General features: G+C 49.3%; 3 protein-coding genes across 3 annotated transcripts; 2 read left to right on the top strand and 1 right to left on the bottom strand.

The window, feature by feature from the left end:
- Positions 1–338: 338 nt before the first annotated feature.
- CIAPIN1 (cytokine induced apoptosis inhibitor 1) lies at positions 339–7,865 on the bottom strand. Its single transcript, XM_071567116.1, has 9 exons — positions 7,758–7,865; positions 5,431–5,616; positions 4,348–4,500; positions 3,859–3,935; positions 3,443–3,611; positions 3,179–3,252; positions 2,739–2,854; positions 2,147–2,216; positions 339–1,606 (listed from the first exon to the last, which is right to left on the bottom strand). Exons 2-9 carry the CDS (start codon positions 5,585–5,587, stop codon positions 1,496–1,498), a joined length of 927 nt encoding a protein of 308 aa, XP_071423217.1. The 5' UTR covers positions 5,588–5,616; positions 7,758–7,865; the 3' UTR covers positions 339–1,495.
- On the top strand, positions 7,819–15,528 carry COQ9 (coenzyme Q9). Its single transcript, XM_071567113.1, has 9 exons — positions 7,819–7,902; positions 8,617–8,788; positions 9,374–9,509; positions 9,860–10,002; positions 10,256–10,340; positions 11,520–11,624; positions 13,555–13,710; positions 14,105–14,158; positions 15,435–15,528. The coding sequence occupies exons 1-9, from the start codon at positions 7,845–7,847 to the stop codon at positions 15,468–15,470; spliced, it is 945 nt and encodes a 314-aa protein (XP_071423214.1). The 5' UTR covers positions 7,819–7,844; the 3' UTR covers positions 15,471–15,528.
- Positions 15,529–15,576: 48 nt separating this feature from the next.
- POLR2C (RNA polymerase II subunit C) lies at positions 15,577–21,874 on the top strand. Its single transcript, XM_071567114.1, has 9 exons — positions 15,577–15,760; positions 15,899–15,948; positions 16,179–16,247; positions 16,453–16,505; positions 16,618–16,746; positions 17,704–17,755; positions 18,216–18,384; positions 20,628–20,702; positions 21,350–21,874. The coding sequence occupies exons 1-9, from the start codon at positions 15,675–15,677 to the stop codon at positions 21,492–21,494; spliced, it is 828 nt and encodes a 275-aa protein (XP_071423215.1). The 5' UTR covers positions 15,577–15,674; the 3' UTR covers positions 21,495–21,874.
- The last annotated feature ends 89 nt before the right edge of the window (positions 21,875–21,963 follow it).

Consider the following 21,963-nt stretch of genomic DNA (forward strand, 5'->3'; position numbering starts at 1 on the left):
AGGCAAGAAGCCACGAAATAGCCTTAGAGGAGTTATGTTACTGAGCAAGAGGTGGGGAAATGCAGCCAAGGTTGCTTGAGAACTAGCTGAGGCAACCTCTCAAGTGAAAGCAGGAAGGGTGGGGGCAGAACTTTGTCCATTGGGTATTTTTGAAAAGGTGAAGCAGATATGGCCAGAGCTGAACCTCCAAATTTCACTGTTTTTTCCAGTGCATATGATGTGTTCAATTCAAGTTTTTAGAGGAGCAATTTATGGAGAATTCCAAGATGCAACCCAACATTTGAACAGTTCCAGAAATCACTGAGAGGCTGAGAAGGAGAGACATAGAATGCCACTAATACCAGCCTTAAAACAAAGGCTTTACTATTGGTCACTTATTTCAAGAACAGAACAGCCTTTCATCCTGGCCCCCTCCATGAATTTAGTAACTCAGGTAGCATAAAACAAGCAGTCACATCTTGTAGACCAAGAGCTTCAAACAAAGCAATCCTCACTGAGACACTGATTGTGAGTTTTCCCCCCTGCCTCCCTCCCTGGGTGAGAAGCAAGCCCCACACAAAGTGGGAACAGCTCTCTCATCCCACACCCGCAGGACACTTCATTAGCAGGAATTACGCAAATAAATAGTATCTCATGGAGAGGGAACAGATGGCAACAACAGATCATCTAGAAATTAAGTTATTGCTATGTTCTTTTGTATTGGACACTGCAGGTAACTCACTTGGTAACCACCAAGAAAGGTGACAGATTGCCCTTGTGTTATCAGCTTGCATTGGACTGAAAGCTGTGGGAGAACAAGACAGATCTTATTTCATTAGCTCCTTGCCTTAAGGGCAGGAGTTTTCTTGGTGGGACTGAATCTTTGTAATTTTGCTGTAACAGCTGAGCTCAGGGGCTCCCAAAGCACATGGAAATTCATCATGCTTGCCAGACTTTACCAAGAAGATCACACACGCTGATAAGAGTACATACTGCTAAGTATACTCCCTGCTCCTGACTTGCAACAGGAGCTTCTGAGCCACCTTCATGAGGTAAGGGGCTGCAAGTTCAAATTTCAAAGGAAGGCAGAGCCTAGTCCAACCCTGGGAGCAGAGCCAGAACTGCAACACCAGGGAAAGTCAGGGCAAATTAGAGCTGTACTACTTGTGCATGGAGAGATATGGGTCCTGCCACAGGCACACAAGGACAACCTGACACTTGGTTCTACTTCCCTCTGCTGGCGGGACACACTGTGACAGCCAGCGCCCAGGATCAAATCAGCTAAAACAGTGTAACATCAAGTCTAGCAAGTGACTTGTCACTGAAGATTATCAGTTAGCCCAAGGCTGATTACAAGTGATGAGCTCACAGCAGTGTCAGTGCCTGCAGTTTCCCTCCCCACAAAGAGTATTGGTCAGAGAGCATGAGTTTGAGAGAATGAGGAGGACTGCAGGAAGAACCTCAGAGAGACGGAAGAGCAGCAGAGTCCTCTGCAGGACACCCAGAGATGTCTTTGTTAGGCATCATGCAGCTGGTTCTCCTTCAGGACAATCTTCTCCCCAGGCTTGAAGGCAGGCATCCCCAGGTAAGGGCAGCTGGCACAGCGGAATGCATCCCCCAGGTAGCACTGGCAAGGGAAAGAAAAGCACCATCTGTAATCAGGGGCCACCTTCAGATATCTTCCCCTGCAATACAGTTTTTCCAGCCCAAGAGAGCATCGACGAGCACAGAGACTATTTCCCTTCTACCCCCTTCTCACCACACCTGGTTAGTGGAGCTGTGCAGGGCACTGGGCTCACATGGAAGAAGTGAGTCTCCACCCCACCTGTTGTGCCCAGGCTGGGGAAGCCCTGTGACCACCATGGGGCCCTGGGGGCTCCCATATAGAGATCCTCCCTGAGCAGATTTCTGGTTAGCCTGTGAGCAGGGAGCAAAAAGCTCACTGCCCAGTGTGATTCCTCCAGGGGTGACACTTGCGCTGGGACAGACAGCACACACTGTTATGGAGCACATGGGAACAGGACAACAGGCTGAAGCTCTGCAGAAGCTGCACAGGTAGTGTGTGGAGGCAGTGAGCCAGCTCAGGCAGCATTTACTAGAGAACACGATTCTTACACAGAGATCATATACTACAAACCACAGTATAGAGACAAAAACCACTATTTACATTTCCACAGGCAGATTTGGGCTGTGAGCTCTTCTTCTCCTGTTCCAGTTCTTCAGCCAAGCCACATGTGCTGTAGAAAAATAGAGGAGTCACCTGCATCTTTCTGCTTAAAGGTCATGAACCATCAACACTTGTTCCAGCCCTACTCAAACGCATCAGCCCTCGCTCTATCACAGGACAGCTGACCCTGGGGCTCACACTCCTCACTTTGTTCTTCAACACCAAGGTTTGTATAGAAAGTGTTGAAACACTTGACAAGTTTAAACTAAGTGGAAAATGACACTACACTTGCCATGTGTGCTATTTCTGCTTGAAATCTAAGAAACCAGGATTTTAGTCAAGCTGTACAAACTGTGTAGCCACCTTCAAGATGGCTGTTGATCACATATATCATCATGGGACTTTGTAGCAGTCACTGGTCAATCCTCATTGTACTTGGATTTACATTCCAATAATTAAAGAAGGACATGAACCAAGAGAATCAGACTCTGAAAAACAGCAAATTGCCTACAATCTTTTTTAAATCCCTCCAATTCTAAAGGTTTAATGCCCCAGTTGAAAGGTTCACCAATATGGTAATTCCAGCACTGACCAGTTCTTGCAGGCTTTCTTTTTGCCCATTTCTTTGCAGGATGGAGCTCTGAGGGATGATGGATCTGGCTTTTTCAAATCCTCTGAATCCAACAGCTCATCTGAATCCAAAAGATCCTGGAAACACAGCATGGGAGACAACATGCAGGAAATGGATTTGTCAGTAGGGAATAATACTGCTACATTAGGTTCAAAGAAATTATGCTATCTGTACACTGGCTGTACACAAGTGTTGCAGCTGTACCCTCTTATCTGTGTCTCCTTTCCACCCTCACCACACCACTGGGCTCTCCAGACCCCACAGAGTAGATGAGATATTTTGCCTTAGGGAGGCTTTTCTACCTCTGAAGTCATAAAGCTTCCCAAGAGGATGACTGAAACTATTTAGAATGGGAAAGCAAGAAGGAAAAACAGCAAAGCCTCACAAACAAAACCAGATACCATCTCTTCATCATTCATATCATTGGCAGAAAGTGTCCACAGCTTGGCAGTGGCTGGGTCCACAGAGGGTTTTCCTGGAGCCAAAACAAAGCAAGAAATAGCAGTTATTCCAGCCTTTCCCCTACCTATTCCCAATAACCAGAGCTCAATCACTTTGCAAAGCCCCACTTCACAGGTTTTTACTCTAGGACTCCCTGCCTGGGAACTGTCTCCCTGTCACTGCAAGCTAGGCAATCCAAACATACAGCATGCACCATTCCTTACCTGAAGGACCAGGTTTCTTGGCAAAGGAAAGTTTGAGCTGACTTGAGGATCCCACTTCGAAATTGGGCTTCCTGCCTTCTATCTGAATAAGGAGAAGGTCATTGCCCTGGTAACCCAGATGCTCTCGGACTGACTGGGCCTCCTCTGGGGTCAGTGCTACCTTTTGCAGCTGCAATGTAAAATTTTAGGTTAATCTCATGCAGAACCCTGTATTTTAGCACCCAGTCCAGGATTCCAGTGAACAGACAATTGATATTTTCAATCACAAAGCAACACTACCCTTGCAGAAACCAGTTTGTGCCAGGCCATGTCCATGAACATTTACAGCAAACCAGGGTAGCAAAACACCTCACCCAGCAAGTCCCCAGGTAACAACAGTCTGAGGGCATTTCTGGAAGTGGTTGGAACATACATACCTCCTTCACTTCCACTAACCCAGAGAGAGTCAAAGCTGTGAGGAGTTTGGCTGTTGTCTTGATTCTGCTGTTGTTTCCTGGAAGACACAAAACCAGAAAGTAGGAGGAGGGAAGAACAAGAACACAGGTCACCAAGAAACCTGGAAGAACAAGAGTTTTACAGGGAACTACTCAAGCCAGACCTCTGCTTTAAAATTGTGCCCTTTCTAGTTGACAGCATGAACGAACCAGAAAAAGCAAAAAGAGCTTGTTCATTAAAATGACAGTCTGGGGTCACAAAGCCATAGCAGCTCCAAATCTGTTCTATATATTCCAAAACCTTTCTCAACCCAGTCAACACCCTTAAAAAAAAGAGGAAAATCCACCAAAAATCCCACCCTAAACCCCACACAAACTCCCTCCCAAACACTTTTACCTACAAAATGAAGGACTCATGAAATTTCCAAAGCCTGGAATCCTAAATGAACACTACAAGCAAGATTCTCTCACCTGATTCTGTAACCACTGGTTCCTTCAGGAGGACACGGCCCCCTGGCTTAAGTATCCGAGCTATTTCTGCCAGCAGCTCCATGCTGTGCTGTGCTGCACTGCCTGGCACCACGCCAGAGAGGATTACGTCGAAACTGGACTCCCTGTGAGCCGCTGGAAACAAAGAGGAAGATGGTCCAATTTTACACACCTACACACACAGCTTGATATACCAGTTCCACCTCCCTCATCTCTCATGCTTGTGTACAACAGCAGTAACTCATTAAAGACACCAGTCACAGCAGCACACTCAGGGTGTATCACTTCTCTTGCTGTACTGCCCAGGGTAGACTCAGCAGCAGGTGCTGCCATTGCTCTGAATGCTGACTCACAAAGTGGAAAGGTGTCTGCTTACACACCAGCAGCACCCTCACCCTTTAAACAAAGTGAAAAATTAAGCTCATTCTTTGTCCTAGTTCAGCAGGAGGGACCAGCTAACCCTGTGTGGGGGTGATCAAAGCTGTGTATTCTACCCCCTCTATTCATTCCCCAAGGACAATGGGCCATTAGCAGCAGCTGCCCAGGGAGCCATTATCACCTTCACACCCAGCCTGAGGGGGGCGGAGCTGCTAATGGGCCATCAACAGTTCAACACCCCCTGGCTCCCAGAGTCAATCACCCATTGTGTGAGTCCCCGCCCAGGGGGAGGGACTGAGTGCTCCCTGAGGGTACATAAGTGGTGGGTAAGAAGACCTCGGGTACTTCTCGTCGGATCCAGAGCAGCAGCAGGACCTCAACAGCAGGAGATCACCGCTCTCGCCCAGACCACAGCCCTCGCCTGCACCAACAGGTTTTTCTTTTCCTTTTGCTCTGGACTTGGGGGAGCCACAGGGGTCTCAGCACAAGGGCAAACAAACCCCCTTGGGTTTGTGCCCCAGGACACTGGGTTATACTGCTGGGGTATTGTGAGTTGAAAGCAATTTCCCTTGTGTGTCAGTGTTGTTATAATAATATTATTATTAAATTTTAGCTCTGACTTATAATCTCTCTCGTGGTGAGTTCATTTTCCCTTGCTGGTTCACCTTCAAACCAGCACATTCTTACACTGAGACAGCTGGTTAATGTTTTCCACAGAGACACGACTATCAGCTCCCACCAGTGCCTGAATTTTATCCACCAAATCCTTCAGTGCTTCAACTGGCGAGGAGCTGTCCCAGACGACGGCCACACGCTGGCCTGGTGTGACTCCATACTCCCCCATTTTGGTGGCAGCAGCAAAACCGGCAATGGCTGAAGAACAGGTCGGGGGGAGAGAGAGAGAGAGAGAGAGGAAGGGTAAGTGCTGAGCACAGCAGGAACCTCTGTGGATCGTGACTTAATCATGAACTGTCAGATTGTTTTAATAAATGGGGATAATATTCTGGGGACAGGGAGCACAAGGTTCCCAGAGGAATAACATTAACAGGACATGAAGTAAGACCTGTACTTAAAGGCATAATTCAGTTTCTCTAGTTCAGGGACTAGTTTTGCTGGGAGACCACAAGCCATGCTTAAAAAAACCCAAGAAAACAACAAAAGCTTACCTGCTTCCCTTAGAAATTTGAGTAAGATAAACACAGGATTTCTGGATTTCCAGACTAGTGACAGCTACTTGACATGAAACACTGCCTCATCTCTCCTACTCTGAACATGACCTAGCAGAGTTTGCTTACACAGTACAGGAGAAGGAAAAAACTTACTTTAGGCATTCCAAGATTGAGGCTCTTCCCACTGCTATGATTGGTGGCACTGAATGAGCAAATTACAGGGAGAGAGGAGGGGAACAGAATGTGCAGTGAAGTGACATTTTGAGAAAGTTGTCTCCACTAGTATTTTATACAAGACTGTACTGCTGATGGGGCAATAGTATCCCATCGCCACCTGTTCTTACAGCAGCACCAGCCACTTCACCCAGTGACCTCCACACTTTCCTCTATCCAACACAAACCCATTGTCTTCCTAATTTAACACGACCACAGAGAACAGAAAGCACTAGTGACCAGCATAGTTGCCCAGTGTATCTTCAATTATCTCCAAACCACACACTTTTGGGAGAGCCAGTTGCAAACAAGGTCTTTAACAGCACTCACTGCAGGACACATCCTGGGTAATAACTTATTGCCACAATGTTATCAGGGAAGCACAGCTCATGGACACATTGCACCAAATTTAACTGCAGTCTGGTGTGGAGAGGATCTGGACACACCGTTCCTCTGGCTCTGTGTGTCATGGACATCCCCTCTCTCCTGGAAACTGCAAGCAAGTTTACAGTGGGACAACTCTGTGCCTTGTCTAAGCTATCGCGGTAGGAATTCACACCAACGCAGCCACAATGCCAGCCAGGTAAGGAATGGAAGATCTTGGAGGTACAGGGCAGGTTACAGCACCTCACAGCTGGCCTTGTGTATGTGACACAAGCTCAGCAGCTACAACAGTAACACTCATAAATACACATATTAATCCTACAAAAAAGTCACCTTTCCCAAGAAGGCTGAAAATCTCAAAACGTACATAAGCTGTCAGGCTAAGATAAACCCAAAGTCACACGTTCCTCTCTGAACAGCAGGTCGCGACCTTTCAAAAGCATTCAGAGCCTAAACTGCATCAACACCAACACCAGGTGCAATCCCTGAGATGCAGGAAGAGGCCAAGGGCTGGATCACAGAATCACAGACTATTCTGAGTTGGAAGGGACCCACAAGGATCATCGAGTCCAACTCTTAAGTCAATGGCCCATACAGGGGATTGAACCCCTGACCTTGGCATTATTACAACTAAGTTTTAACCAACTGATCCAGGACGAGTGGCGTGCTGAGGGCGAGGAGGGGCCCTTATCTCAGTGTCACAGACATTGAACAGCTCCTGGGGAGCAGGGCAAGGAAAGGGGTTCAGCAATAAGGGGGGCTCAGCAGATTAGAGAGTTGATGTAGGGAAGGGGCCGATGGGGAAGGTCCCTTACAACCCAAACCATTCCAGGGTTCTACGGCACATCAGGACTGCGAACTCGAGCCTCCTGACGCACCACAGCCAGCTTCCAGCGGCCGGGAATGTTGCAGCTTCCAGCGGATAGGAATGCTCCAAGTTCCAGCGGCCGGGAATATTGCAGCTTCCAAGGGCCAGGACGCGACCCAAGGCTGCGGATCCTACACCAGGTGCGCACTTTAAATACACGTATAACGGGAGGAATAAACCTGTCGGTCACCAGGCGGGGACGGTTTAGAGGGAGCAGGAACAGGATACGTGAGGGAATTTCGTGAAGGAATTATATATTCACACGCATCCCACCCCCGCTCCACACTGTCCCCACACCGCCTCAGACGAGGCCTCAGGAGAGACTTTTTAAGGGGAAAAAAACCCAAGACCGCCCCGGCCCCGCTACTCTCCACGCTCACCTCTCCTCGCCGCGGCCCCTCCGCGCCGCTGCCCGTCCCGGCCTGACGCCGTCACCGCGACGTCATCGCGCTCTGCCCGCTCCCAAGATGGCGGCGGCGGGCGCGCTGCGGCGCGCGGGGTGGCGGCTGTGGCGGGGCCGCGCGGGTGAGGGGCGCGGGGGCGCGCGCGGGGCGGGGCGGGGCGGGGGGAGCGGCGCGTGCCCGTGCGCGCTCCCGCGCTCGCGCTCGTGCTCGCACCCCGGCGGGCGGGGCGGGGCAAGGTGAGGTGAAGGGCAGGAGGGGCGTGAGGGAACCGGAGCGGCCGGTGGGGGCTGAGGGGATGGGTCTGAACGAAAGGACGTTTGGTGGTGTTTTTCTTTAAGATTGTGGGCCATCCAAACCAAGTGTATTAAAAAAAAAAACAAACCCTAAACCTCACAGTGGTTAGAAGTTTCCCCAGGGTGCCTTTGAGTCACATGAGAACCACACATGGTGTCAGCTGTTGTGTGTTAAGGCTGTTCTGCAGTGTGACTTGCCTGTTCCTCCGAGCTCGGGGAAATAAACTCTGAACTAAGCTCTAAACTCCTGAACCAGGGACCGAAAAGGGAAGAGGGCACGTTTGGGTGTTTGGTTTCCAGCCCAGGATTGGGAAACTTTGTGATACATGCCATTCTCACTGTTGTTTCCTTCACAAAACATTCCTGCTTTATGTTCTTCAAGGAAATCAGAGCTCAGCTGAGAGCGACGTTCCTTGGAAGCTTAAAAAAAGACTCCAAGTTTTGGCTCATTTCATCTGTGTTCACTGCAACTCTTTTCTCCTTAGTTTTCTGTGCTTCCTCGTGTTGGAAGGAGATGCTGACTCTCTTGGTTTCCCTCCCAGTGGTCAGATGCCAGCACTACCCACCGCTCCGTGCTCTCCAGGCCTCGGCCGTGCTGAGGAGAGTCTCCCATGAGCACAGGAAGGAGCCTTTGACATCTTCCTCTCAGCAGCAGTTCGATTCCCAACCAGATGGCCACCAGCCTGAACAGGAGCCTCAGAGCTCTCGCCCCAGGTACCTCAATAGCTCTTTCCAGCACAGCCCTGCTAACAGTGGGATAGAAAGGCTTTGCTTTCCGAAACTTGGAGACAGTGGCACCCAGAGTTAAGGAGCCTCAGACCGCAGCAGCTGGTTTGCTGTGACTGCAAATTCCACTGCCCACCATGGACACAGGATGACACTTGCTTCCCCAGGGCAAATTCTCTGATCTGCAAAGTGCAAGTCTTCACTTCTGGCTTTTTGTGTAAATCTAAACAAAATATGGACAATATGTTGTCCATATGTCTGTAACTATAAAGCCCATGTTGGAAAAGCTTATGGTTTAGCTTTTCTGTAAAGGAGAGGGATTCTGTCACTGCTTGGTCTCCATGTTAGGCACCTACACTGAGCCCTCTCTTAGTTTTATGTTCTCTCCCAGGAAGGGTTCATTAAGAACCATTTTTCTGGAAAGGAAAAGATTTTACAGGAGGAATCCAGATTTATAATGAGCAGGTCCCAAAATGTGCCTGCAGGCAGCGGTGACAGTGAGTGAGTGGCAGAGTCCAGGGTGCTGATGTTTGGTGGTGACATTCCCCTCACTGTGACAATACCTTCTCATAGTTACACTGGCCAGGGCGGCCAGGAGTCTGAGGACTATGAGAGCGAGGAGCAGCTGCAGCATCGAATCCTCACAGCGGCGCTGGAGTTTGTGCCTGAACATGGCTGGACTGCAGAGGCCATTGCAGAGGGAGCCAAGGTATGTGGGGAGAGAAGCAACAAACCAGTTGAAAACTGGATGGAGCTGAAATGCAAAGACAGCCTGGCCTGCATGCTTCCCCCACATACTCTTGGGCGATGCACCCTAGTCAGCAAATGCTACCAGGCAGGAACGTATCCCAGCTGCTACAGGATAACCCTTTCAGATTTAACCAAGGCATGATGTAGTGATCCTAAAGAGAGGAAAACATGTACAGGAAGTGCTTTTTAATGCAGTATTGCTTTGTTCAAATTAATATAAAATCTTTCACAAAATAAATACTTTTTTCCTAGCTGGATCCTGCTTAGCAGTGTATGACCTGGTCTATGCTTCTCCCTTCTTCTCTACAGACCCTGGGCCTCTCTGTTGCTGCTGCTGGGATGTTTCACAGTGATGGCAGTGAACTGATCCTACACTTTGTGTCTGAGTGCAACACCAGGCTGTCTGAGTTGCTGCAGCAAGAACAAAAACTAGTGCAGCTGGGCAAAGCAGAGTGAGTATTGAGTATGAACAACTGTCTTCCTTGGCAGATTTTGGGAACTGGAGTTGACCAAGGGGCCACCTGAGACACAGACACATTAAGTTAAAAGTATAATTTACCCAAATAAAACCACATTCCCAGATACAAAGTAGGACCAAAGGTAAGAGTGATATATAATATTTATCTATTGCTGAGGCACATAGAGATTGATTGAGATCAGAATTGAGTTTAACTTGGCTGTTCTTACTTTATTTCCCTTATCCAGGAAGAAACCTACAGATGAGTTCCTAAGAGATGCTGTGGAAGCCAGACTGAGGATGCTGATTCCGTATATTGAGAAATGGCCCCAGGTATAAAAGTAATACCCAGATTGTCTCTTTTTTGTGTATGTATTTTAAACTTCCTGTGACTTTCAACAAAGTCTGTCTGCCAGATTAGTTCAAGGCTGTAAATTAAATCCTTGCTGGTTTCAAATGATTTGTAGCCTTCAAGAGGAGAGCAACCTTGGAAGGAGGCAGTTAAAAGTGACTTTAGAACAACTAACAGTTCTGGCAAAGCAAACCAATCTGTTGTTCACTCCACCCATCTGGCATCCCCAGGGGATGAGCTGTGTCTCTGCTCAGTCTTATTTGCAGTGTCACTGCAAGTCGGGCTCCATGCAGGGTTGTTCTGTCTGCACCAGTATCACCTGACACCTGGAAATGCAGAACTGCTTTGCTGCAGAAACTGCCCTTCCAGTGGGTGACTGACAAACCATTGGCAGCCAGAGGATAGAGCTGTGAACTGAGAGGGCTCCATGCTTCAAAATTCGGATTTAATTCTCAAGCCATTCTTTCCAGTGTGGAAAGGGAATTGAATTGTGGCTGCAGTAACAAGTGAAAAGTTCCCAACCTTGGGGTGCAAAGATTGCTGCAAGGTCAGCCTCTGTCCAGAACCACTGCTGGCCTCTGGGCAGCTGAATCCAGTGCTCCATGTAAAGAGAGAGGACACAAGATTCATGTTCTTGCTCCAGATTAGCATAACTTGCCTTGTGAAGGATGTGGGTAGTTTATGACTCTCTGGGCACTGTGTGATTACATTCAAAGGCTGCAGGATGCCAGTAGGGCCGTTGTGGCTGGCTCTGTTCTGCTGCTTTGAGTTCAAAGTCAAATTCAGAGAAATGAGAGAGGTGACTCCCTGCCCACAGGGGCACAGGGCAAGTCGGCTCAGCCTGTGCTGTTTTCATGCTGGAGAGGCTCAGCCTGTGCTGTTTTCATGCTGGAGAGACAACATGATGGTGAGCAGGGAGCTTTGGGGTCCAGTACAGGCCGAGGCTTGACCTCACCTGCCACATTGTGTGTTCCCTTCACATCCCACTGCTTGGAAAGACTGGTGCTGGCTGCAAAGAACTGGGAGGACTTGCCACTGAGACTTTGAGGCAAGACAACAGCAACAGGGAAAAGATAATAGAGCAAAGCACTGTTGCTCTGCTTTAATAATACACCCTTCTCTCTTTGAGTCTCCCATTTATATGTGTGTTTCCTTTGCAGGCCCTGAGTGTCCTGTTGCTCCCACGTAACATCCCTTCCAGCCTCAGCCTCCTCACCAGCATGATCGATGATATTTGGCATTATGCTGGAGACCAGTCCACAGACGTAAGTCTTTGTGCTTTGCAGACAGGCTGGTCCTACCCCTCAGCACAGCAGCAAAATGACAGGTTCTAGCAGGCCTGGGGCCACATCCCTCTGGAAATGGTCTGTTTGTTGATTGGGGAAGACACTTCAGAAGCACCCAAGGTTCCTTATAAACTACAGTCTAATTTCTAAAGAGACTTAAGAGCCAATGAGACTAAATGCAAATTAGTGCCAGTGGGATTAGTGCAAATTAAAAGGACCTACTTTCCTAGGTTTTTAAGTGCTCTTCTTTTTAATTCTTGAAGACACAGACAAAGTTGCTGAGATTCTGAGACTAAGAAGTTGATCCAGTATTCAGTGAGCGAGCAGTGTGTCTGTCAAACAGCTCTCTTCCACCAGCAGTAGCATTTACAGTCTTGACTTGAAAACCTTTAAAGAAACTACCTAAAAATACCAGTAGCTTATTAAAGCTTTCATCTTTCTGGCAGGAAATAAAAGAAAATTATAACCTTAATTAAAGCAATTAATAAATTACTTTAATTCTTATAGATGTAGGGAGAGATGGAAAAAGCTAAATGAGCCATTTTAACAAACTACTTTAATAAGCTTCTTTTATCTGTGTATAAAAGAGAAGCTACTGCAGTGAAAAATAAATAAGATGACAGAAAAATTAAAGGCATAAACCAGAAGAGAACTGAAAGAACATGATTGCTTCAGGAACCGAAAGTCCCTTCTGGGTTATGAAAGCCAAATATACATGTCAGAGCCAGTACCTGCACTGAGCTGTTCTTAAAGTCTCCTCCCTGACACAGGGATTAGGAGACGTTCTAAAGTTTGTATTTTGTTTGCCCCTTTTGACTGGTTCCATGAGTTTTCAGGTAAAGCTGTGATGGTGCGCCCGCTCCCTCCTTCCCAGTAAAGGGGTTTGAAGTTGCTCGCAGTGGATCCCTCTTCCCAATGCCAGGAGCTCAGCAGAGGATGCCCATGACTCAGAGACCCCTTCAAGTGGGTTTTCCCCAACAGAAAGGGAGTCAATAGAAAGAGTTTGGTCTCAGGTGCCTGACAGACCTAGCTGCAAGTGCAACATCCCCCATGTATCTCCCCTTGTCAAAGCATGTTGGTCGTGATGCCAGCAGTGGAGCTTTCCACCAACGTTGTTTTCAAAATCAAGGCCTGTGTTTTCATTTTTCTGTTACTTTGTTATCATGAATGGAACAACCAGTATTTTTTCTAGGTAATAGTACTAATTGAAATTGAAGACTCGTTTTTAAAAATGTTAATATATTTTGTCTGCCAGTGGCTCAAGTGCCACTGGGAAACATGAGGAATTTGAGTTATTTTGTGCGTCTTTGTGTTGTGTAACCCATTGGTGTAACGCACCTACAGCATTGCTGCCAGCACATGCTGATGCATTTTGTGAGTCAGCAGGCAGCACTGGTATTTCAGGGACAGGATTTGGAAAAGGTCTATTTCTGTGTGATGTCCTGCCCACTTCTGTCTTCTGCTCCCTTTCTTCATGCCTGTCTCTGATGTGAGCCACAGCTCAAGTTCTGTACTGGATGTGGCTGTTTCTCATCTAATCAGATCTGAACTGGAGCCTTGCATTGCCTGGCAGCCTGTAAAGCAAAGGTGAACTTTTTCACAGTGCACACAGGCTGGGCAAGGAGGGCTCCTTGCTGCCTGCTTGCTGCAGGTGCCTGCTTGTAGCCAGAGGCAGGTGGGGGGATTTTGCTCAGCAGTTTTAGGCACCATCCATGGGACCTCTGTCCGGTGCCACAGCAGCAGCTGTTACATCAGGAGTCATTGTTGGCTGGTGCCCCACTGCACCACAGAGACAGGGACAAATTTCAAGTGGGGAAGGAACGTGCTGTCAGCATGGGATTTTCCGTTGCCATTCTCTTAATCTGCATTCAGGTGACACTTTTGTCTCTCTCCTCTCCTGCCCTCGCAGTTTAACTGGTACACTCGTCGGGCTGTGCTCACTGGCATCTACAACACCACTGAACTGGTGATGCTGCAGGATTCGTCCCCTGACTTTGAGGATACCTGGCGCTTCCTGGAAAACAGAGTAGCTGATGCCATGAACATGAGCAACACAGCCAGCCAGGTAATGTGAGGGGCAAGGTACCTGTGCAGCATATCCCTTCTCCCCAGGGACATATGCAGGCAGACCTGGCTCTTCCATCATGCAGATCCCACACCTGCCGAGAGAACCCTTTGTAGTGGCAGGTGGCTGCTGTTTGTTCAACATCAATAAACACTTACGTGTTTCCTGGTACAATGACACGTAGGTGCCCTCTTTGTCAGACTGGCCCAATGGTCAGGAGGCAGCCCAGGAAACCTCTTCCATGTGTCTTATCTCTGGCTGTCATTTGTCTGCAGTGCTGGCAGCACCCTTCTGTAGCAAATAGATGTTTGTTGTGTTTGCATCTCTGTGTTTGGGGGCCACAAGTGCAACTGCAGAAGAAAGCAAAAGGTTGTGTTCTCCCTGTATCTCCCAGGTACAATCCACTGGAGAAGCCGTTGTCCAGGGCCTGATGGGAGCTGCAGTTACTGTAAGTAATGCTGAAACCAGCAGGGCTGTGAGACCTGTCCCCTTCCATGCCGAGTGTCAGCATGGTTTTTCCTCCTAAATCTAGAGGACAACATGAAAAAGAATTGTGTTTCATAACTCAGATATATATTTATGGCTAATTTCCTAGGTGGCTTTGGGGTTAGCTGACTGTTCTGTGGTGAAAGAACTTGCAATACAGCATAAAGAAATTAAGTCTGAGGCTGCAGGGTGAGCTTTAAGGATGAGACAGGTGATCAGAATAAATACAACTATTCTCCACTGTTTGTCACAAGATCTCTCCCTCTGCCAGGCCTTGTGCTGGAGATCTTGATGGAGGGTTCGTGCCCCCATGGACACTTGGGAGTGGCACCTGTCCCTGACCCAGAGCACAGCAACTTCCTTGAGCTGTTTACAGCTGACCTCAGTGTCCTTCCAAGAATTCATTCATGTCCTGGTAGTGTGCTGGACTGCTTTGTGTCCGTGAAGAGGGAGCTGCACTTTGTGTACCCAGGAGTGACTTTTGAAAGGCTTCAGGGCCTCACTGTGATTCTATTTTTGGACAACTCCTATTACATTTAGCAACAAAGTGATTTCCTTACTATCATAAATACATTTTCCTTGTATCCAGACAAGACAAACAGGCTGGAACATAAATTAGAAATAATTTTTACTGATGAAGCAGTTCTCAGGAATTTTTTCCCACCTCCTTCCCCCTGCAGTTATGGTGGAATTTAGTGTCTCTCAGCTTCTCTCCTCTCACACGTGCATGTTCCAAAAGGACCCTCCACTCAAAAAATACCTGTGCTCTGTTTGTGCTCTTTGGTCTTTCCATGCAGCAGATCCACTGCACAGATAAACAGGAGGAACTGGATGGATTCTGAAGCGGGTGGGTTGTAGCCAGATGTTTTAGAACAGAATTATCCCAATATATAATTCCAGAGGTGCTGTACAAGTGTCCCAAGTGTGTCACTGTACAGGTGCCCTGAGTTCTCCAGATCTCTGCAAAATGGGCAAGAGAGTGAAAGCTCCAGAAACTTAAATACACTGTCAGGGTCTGTGTGGCCGCAGAAATAAAGCCAAGCTGAAACCTACTGACCTGGAGAGCAGGCTCCGGTCAGAGGGGTGGCTGTAGGTGTGTCCAGGGACATCCTTCATCACCCCGGGCCCTGACCGCAGTGACGCCCCTCGTCCCGACATCTCGGCTTCCAGCACAGGGCCCTTCTCTCGACAACTGCTCCGGGGCCCCGGCACTAAACCCGCTCTCTTTGTGTCCGCAGATCAGGAACCTGACGGGGCTGAACCAGCGCCGGTGAGGCGGCAGCGGCGGCGAGCAGCCCTTTCCCCGGCACCAATAAAGTCGTATTCAGCCTGGCACGGACTCTTTTTGCGGGAGCACCGGGGCCGGGGGGGAGCCGGGCGGGGACGGACCGGACGGGCGCTCGGGGCGGCGGGAGCGGGGCCGGGATCGGGATCGGGATCGGGATCGGGATCGGGATCGGCGCCGGCAGCGGGCGGCCATGCCGTACGCCAACCAGCCCACCGTGCGCATCACCGAGCTGACGGACGAGAACGTCAAGTTCATCATCGAGAACACGGACCTGGCGTGAGCACCGGGCGGGCGGGCGGGCCCCACAGGCCCGGCCTTCCCGCGGGGTACCCCCGGGCCGGGCAGCGGCTCCGAGGCCAAGCTCCGCTGCTCCGCGTTCCCTCGTGCCTAAACACGGGCGTTTCCCTCCCTCAGGGTGGCAAATTCCATTCGGAGGGTGTTCATCGCTGAAGTCCCCACCATAGGTACGGCCTGTGGTCGCGGCCCCCTGGGCTGCGCTCCCGGTGGCTCCCATCACTTCCCCTCCGTGTTCTTCCGCACCACCCCGCTTCTTTCAGCGCTCCCTACGCGCGTTCAGCCAGCTCTGTGCCCTGCGTGAGCTGTCTCTGTTTGTAATGTTTTCTGTGTCCTCAGAAACTGCATGACTTTTCCTCGCATAAATATTTCTCAGCTTGTGACTTTCTCCTCTCTGCAGCCATCGACTGGGTCCAGATCGATGCCAACTCCTCTGTGCTCCACGATGAGTTCATTGCACACAGGCTGGGTAAGCGCACACCCTGTACACCTTGCACACACTGCACACAGGCTGGGTGAGTGCCAGGCATGGGGGGAAACATGAAGGTGGGTTTTGGGTGAAATCAATCTGGGATGCTGAAATACCTTTGTCAGGAGGCTGCCCGTCTTGGCAGGAAAGTCAGAGGCTCTTGTGGTCTCACTCAGACATTCCCCTGATTTCTTCCTTCCCACAGGTCTCATCCCACTCACCAGCGATGACATTGTCGATAAGATGCAATATTCCAGAGTAAGTCAAATGAAGTGGTTGCAGGGGTTTGTTTTGATGGTGGTGGGTGTCTGATCCCATGGGAAGCCCTGGCAGTTTCATAAAGGTCTCAGCCTGTGTGTGTGTGTCCCAGGACTGCACATGTGACGAGTTCTGCCCGGAGTGCTCCGTGGAGTTCACCCTGGACGTTCGCTGCAATGAGGACCAGACTCGTCACGTCACATCCCGCGACCTCATCTCCAACAACCCCCGGGTCATACCGGTCAGTGCTGTCCCTCTGCCTGTCCCTCTCTACATTCCTGCGGAGGCCAGAGTAGCAAGAAATGTGGACAAAGCAAGGCCTTTGAGCATATTTCACATTGTCTAAATCTTCACCTGAACCGCAGTGGGAGAGCAAAGCAGGAATACCTGTTGAAGCGGTGTGTGCCTGTGCCCTCCTCAGCTTTGCTGTGTTGTCCTTGCTGTCTGATGGTGTGCAAAGCAGCATGGCCTCATCCTGCACCCCTCATCCCAAACTTGGGAGGCTTTAATGTTGCCCTTTCGTCTGACCTGGAACACTCTGTGTGCCTGTGTCCTCGTGCCACTGCCTTCCCCTGTCCATGTTGGGGCTCAGACAAGGTCAGCCTTGGCAGCCACCTGAGGCCTCTGTGGGTTCTTGGCTCTCAGCCTGGCAAGGTATGAGGAGCCTGGCCAGGGCACTGTTGTCAAACAGCTTCCACGCAGTTGTCTTTTGGAGGATTGATGGAGTCAAAGTGGGACAGATGCAAAGAGACTTAGAGAAAATGTTTTTATACACTGTGGAGGCTGAATCTGGATGTGACCACAGCTGCTCCTGCTGCCTGGTGACAGTGTCTGCCTGGTTAAAGCGCAGCTGGAGCCCACTGTCTCATACTTGCTTGGTCTGAGGTGCTGTGTGTCACCTACAGCAGTCGTAGGAGTGACTTTGGGAACCCAGCAGATGTGCTGGGCTGGAGTGCCCTCCATCCCATGGGGAGAGCAGCTCAGGAGGCGAGCAGGCTGTTGTGGGGATATCACATACCTGGCTGCAGCTGCCTGAATTGTCGCAAATTCCATTAAATGGAGTGGGCTGGCTTTGTTGCTGTAAGTTAGTCTAGAGAGATTCTACACAGTCTCTAACTTTATTGGACAACTACTATTTGATGTGGAGAGAAAAGCTGATCTTGTCATTGATTTGCTTGGTTTTGTTCTGCTCCTGCAGGTGACATCTCGGAGTAGAGACAACGACCCCAATGACTATGTGGAGCAGGATGGTGAGTGGCAGGTCACTGGGAATAAGAGCTGGAGGAGGAAATTAACTTTTCTATCAGGTTCTTTGAACTCCTTTTTTGTTTACTATCTGTGTAAGCATAAGACAGCTGTAAATCTGACACTTCAGAGCCACTGATGTCGAATAGCTTTTTGTCTTAATGGAATTTACAGGTTGTCCCCAGAACTCAAGTCCTGTATCAGAGGGTTTTTCTATCCCCTTGTGAGAGCTTAGAGTCAGCAAAGAGATATAATGGTGTGCAGTCCACTGTTCTTTGGGGCCTCTGCAGCTCCTTTGTCCTTGTCTGCTCTGGGGACACAGGTGAGCCCCTCTAAGAATCCAAGCAAGCCCTGAATACCGGTTACATCTTCCTGGGTGCCAAAAATCCCTGCCTTCGCCATAGTGTGATCCTGCACACTAATTTCTCCTTTGCAGCCTTCTCAGACTGGCATGTGCTTTTCCAGACATCCTCATTGTTAAGCTGCGGAAGGGCCAGGAGCTCCGGCTGCGAGCCTATGCCAAGAAGGGCTTTGGGAAGGAGCACGCCAAGTGGAACCCCACGGCGGGTGTGGCCTTTGAATATGACCCAGACAACGCACTGAGGCACACCGTGTACCCCAAACCAGAGGAGTGGTATGTCCTAGGGTCTGTCGGGAGGGACTGGAAAAGATTTTCCAGCATGCAACAACTTACATTTCCACCCTGGGGGTGATTTGGGTCAGTAAGTGACGGTGAGCGTACTTGTCATTTTTCCTTGCACAGACTCTCCTCCTGCGTTGGCTTTCATGGGCTCTGTAGGGCGTGTTCATGAGCCCAGTTCAGTCAGTCTGGGTGGAATGGGACATGTCAGGCATTTGGCTCCTTCAGCACTTCATCAGGGCGGTGCACAGGGAACTGCAGCAAGAACCAGGCTGGCTGGTAATGCTGGAATTCTTGAAATGGGCATTTTCCTTGGTGTTGATGATCTTTATGCATGGATTGAAGCTGCACTTTGGGAACTGCCAGCTGCAGACCAGGCTGTCAGCGTAGGTCCCTGAGAGGCTGGTTGACCACAACTGAGTATGCTGCTCAGCAGTTTTCTGGTCAGGAGCATGTCACAAGAGTTGATGTGCCACCCTGTCCTCTGTCACCAGCAGTTTGAGGGATGGAACTGGATAGTTGTAAAGTTTCTAAATGATTTGTGGCAGATAAATTGCCCCAAAATTTTGTTGATTGTCTGAGCAATAGATCAGGTGCTTGAGAAGCAGGAATGTCTCTGTGATGTGGAATTTCAAATTGGGGTTTGAAATAGTTTTAGGCTTCATTTTGGTGCTGTAAAAATTTCCTGGTTTAATTTCTGCAGTGCTGGATCGTAAGTCTATGTCATTGATGAAGTGACAGGTTTGGAATGCTGCTGAGTGGGACAGTGAGGTGCCAGGCAGGCTGAGGGATCACTGGCTCTGCTGCCTTTTTGGATGGGGAATGTCACAGTGTGACTTTGGAGAGTGTGGGTTTGGGGAATGTTGGTGTCAGAGAACAGCCCCAGCTGAGCCACGTGTACCATGTGCACCTCAGAAATGTGGTGCTTCCCTGGCTGGGTGGACCAAGGCAGCTGCTAGTGGGAATTATTTCCTTGGTGGCAGGGCAGGAACCTGGTGTGGTATACAACAGGCAGGGCTCCTAGAAGCAGTTTTTGAGAAGTTCTTGACAAAATACATGAAAAAATTGGAAAAATCTCGAAGATTGACATTGGAGTTGCTAGTTCCCTGATGATACATCTGTTTTTCCAAGTTCATCTGCCCTCCCTGTGAAGACAATGCAGAGCCAAAGGTTTCTGCTGTCCAAGACAAACTGTGATTTTTGGTTTAGTTTTTCATGCTAATTGCTTTTTGAGGCTATTGGCAGAATGCTGGCATTCAGCTGGACTCTCCCTACAGCTTTTGTGGTGGTAGAAACTTCTGCACTGTTTCAGTCATGGGTGATTTTGCAAGTGATGAGAAGTCCAAGCTCCATTAACACTTTTATCTCACTCAGTGGTTTATACAGACAGAGGGTTTGTTTGAGAAATACAGTTTTATTTTAGGCAGCTGATGACAGGGTGGTGGCATCAGCCTTTCTGGGCATCACTGGGGCAAAGGAAGGCCAGCACAAGACCTTGGTGGGCACAGGATTTTCTGTGCTGGCTTTTCAGACAGCTCAAGGCTTTGGCTTTTCTTACACAGATTAAGTGCTCCCACAGAGTCTCTCCTGTATGGTGCTCTATAAACCAAGTGGTGCAGTGGGTAGAAAGATGTGTTTGCCTGACTGATGCATGGGTATCGCAGTGATTTTGGTAGAGGAGTGAGGGTGCAGGACATCAGGATGGAACTCACTGATACAGATGCTATCTGAGGTACAGATTTTTTCTTACTGGGTCCAAGCCAGCTGGACCTTCCAACCTCAGCTGTGCTTCACAGACTTGAGCACTGAAGTGTTCCAGTGCTTTCCTGGCCTAGTGAAAAGTAGAAAGAAATGATAACACAAGATCCATTACTTGATGAAAGCATCCAGGCTCCATAAACACAGTCTTTAAAGACAGTGACATCCTTTCACCGTGAACATCTGCTGGACTGTATGTGGATGGAGCCACAGTACTCCCTGCACAGAGCTCACTGAGTTTGGGCAGACCAGGGCTGATCCCCTTCCTCCAGTGCTGATGGGTTACTGTGGCATTACTGAGGAACCAAAAGGGGCAATGTGGGACTGAGCTTTTTTCTGTGACTTGATGTGTAATGAACACCCTGTTGCATGCTGGACATGAGCCCCAGTACGTGTTCTCTGGGGCCAAACTGAGTGCCTGAGCTCTGTGGGGCCAGAGCACGGGCTCTGTGCTAACCTCTCCTGCTTTCTGATTTCAGGCCCAAGAGTGAGTACTCAGAGATCGACGATGAGGATGCTCAGGCTCCCTATGACCCCAATGGGAAGCCAGAGAGGTAGGGAGCTGAATGCAGTGCCCAAGCTGGAAGTTCGGTGACTAGTTGGGTACACCTCATCAGCTCTTATTAATAGAAGTGTCTGTTCTGTGCTGAAGTTGCCAGCGCAGGGAGCTGATGTTCTCTGAAAAGCAGGGCAGAAGTTGGAGTTAACTGGTGATACGCCTAGATCTGGCAGGTTTTCCCCTCTGGGAGATACTAGACAGCTCTCCTGAATTCGTGTTGCCAGGTTGGGTGGTGCACACTCAGTGAAGTGCAAGGCCTGCAGGGAAAAATGGCTTAGGGAATTTATTCACCTGTGTGTGTCTCGTGCTCTGATTGCTGGTGTTGTTTGCACTTAAGAAGTGGCTAGGCCAGCCTTACTCCCAGGCACGGGACTCTCTCCTGCCTCACAGGCCATGGTGCCAAACGAAAACCAATCCCAGAAGTGCTCTTGTGGCCCGTGAACTCGCAAGTGTTGGTGTGATGGTTGTAGAGGGCCAGTGCTGGCAGTTGCCTGGTTGGGAGGTGAATGATGCTGATGGCTGGAATTCCAGCAGATCTGCCTGTGATGGGTAGGGATGGGCTGAAACTGCTCTGTGCCTGCACTCTGGGTTTCCACCTCTCTGCAGAGCAGATGGTGACAACCCCCTGACTTGTAACCTCAGGTTTTATTACAACGTGGAGTCCTGTGGTTCTCTGCGTCCAGAGACCATCGTTCTGTCCGCACTGTCTGGCCTGAAGAAGAAACTAAGCGACCTCCAGACCCAGCTGAGCCACGAGATTCAGAGTGATGTCCTCACTATAAACTGAGGTGGCCCCTTGCAAGAGAGTGCTGAGGTGTGAGTGATGGAGGAGATCCTTGCCTCTGCCTGGCCATGATCTGGGGAGAGGCTTTTACCTCCCCATCTCCCTCTGCCTTTCCTGCCCCAGCTCTGCTGGTTGGTGACACCTCTTCCCTGACCCTGCTTTCCAGGGAAAACCATTGTGTTGTGTAGGTAAAATGAGAAGGGAGTCAGTGAGCATCTTCACTAGCACAGGCTTTGCCTCTAAGTGATCCCAGAGTTTGTGTTCAGGTTTTGGATTCTGGCCATGTGGTATTTGGGATTGGGAAGCGTGTACCTTGGTTACACTACCCTACCTTAATTTACATGTTCATTCTTTACTGTGCTGAATAAAGCCTTACCTCCACATTTTTCTGTCATCCCTGAAAGCTCGGCTGGGGCTGCAGGAGAAGATGTCACATCATTTACTTCTCTCCAATAGACATTAACTTAATGAG

Source organism: Pithys albifrons, chromosome 12, assembly GCF_047495875.1.
Source record: "Pithys albifrons albifrons isolate INPA30051 chromosome 12, PitAlb_v1, whole genome shotgun sequence".
Taxonomy (NCBI): domain Eukaryota; kingdom Metazoa; phylum Chordata; class Aves; order Passeriformes; family Thamnophilidae; genus Pithys; species Pithys albifrons.

Bases quoted from the DNA above. Each gene is read 5' to 3' on its own strand.
- CIAPIN1 (XM_071567116.1), bottom strand. From the start codon at position 5,587: ATGGGGGAGTATGGAGTCACACCAGGCCAGCGTGTGGCCGTCGTCTGG. The intron at 3,612-3,858 runs GTATGTATGTTC...TTTACATTGCAG, and splicing joins GGTTAGTGGAAGTGAAGGAG to CTGCAAAAGGTAGCACTGAC. The intron at 2,217-2,738 runs GTCAGTGCTGGA...ATTTTTCTACAG, and splicing joins AAGAAAGCCTGCAAGAACTG to CACATGTGGCTTGGCTGAAG.
- POLR2C (XM_071567114.1), top strand. From the start codon at position 15,675: ATGCCGTACGCCAACCAGCCCACCGTGCGCATCACCGAGCTGACGGAC. The intron at 15,949-16,178 runs GTACGGCCTGTG...TCCTCTCTGCAG, and splicing joins CGCTGAAGTCCCCACCATAG to CCATCGACTGGGTCCAGATC. The intron at 20,703-21,349 runs GTAGGGAGCTGA...TTGTAACCTCAG, and splicing joins CCCAATGGGAAGCCAGAGAG to GTTTTATTACAACGTGGAGT.
- COQ9 (XM_071567113.1), top strand. From the start codon at position 7,845: ATGGCGGCGGCGGGCGCGCTGCGGCGCGCGGGGTGGCGGCTGTGGCGG. The intron at 8,789-9,373 runs GTACCTCAATAG...ACCTTCTCATAG, and splicing joins CCTCAGAGCTCTCGCCCCAG to TTACACTGGCCAGGGCGGCC. The intron at 13,711-14,104 runs GTAATGTGAGGG...TGTATCTCCCAG, and splicing joins TGAGCAACACAGCCAGCCAG to GTACAATCCACTGGAGAAGC.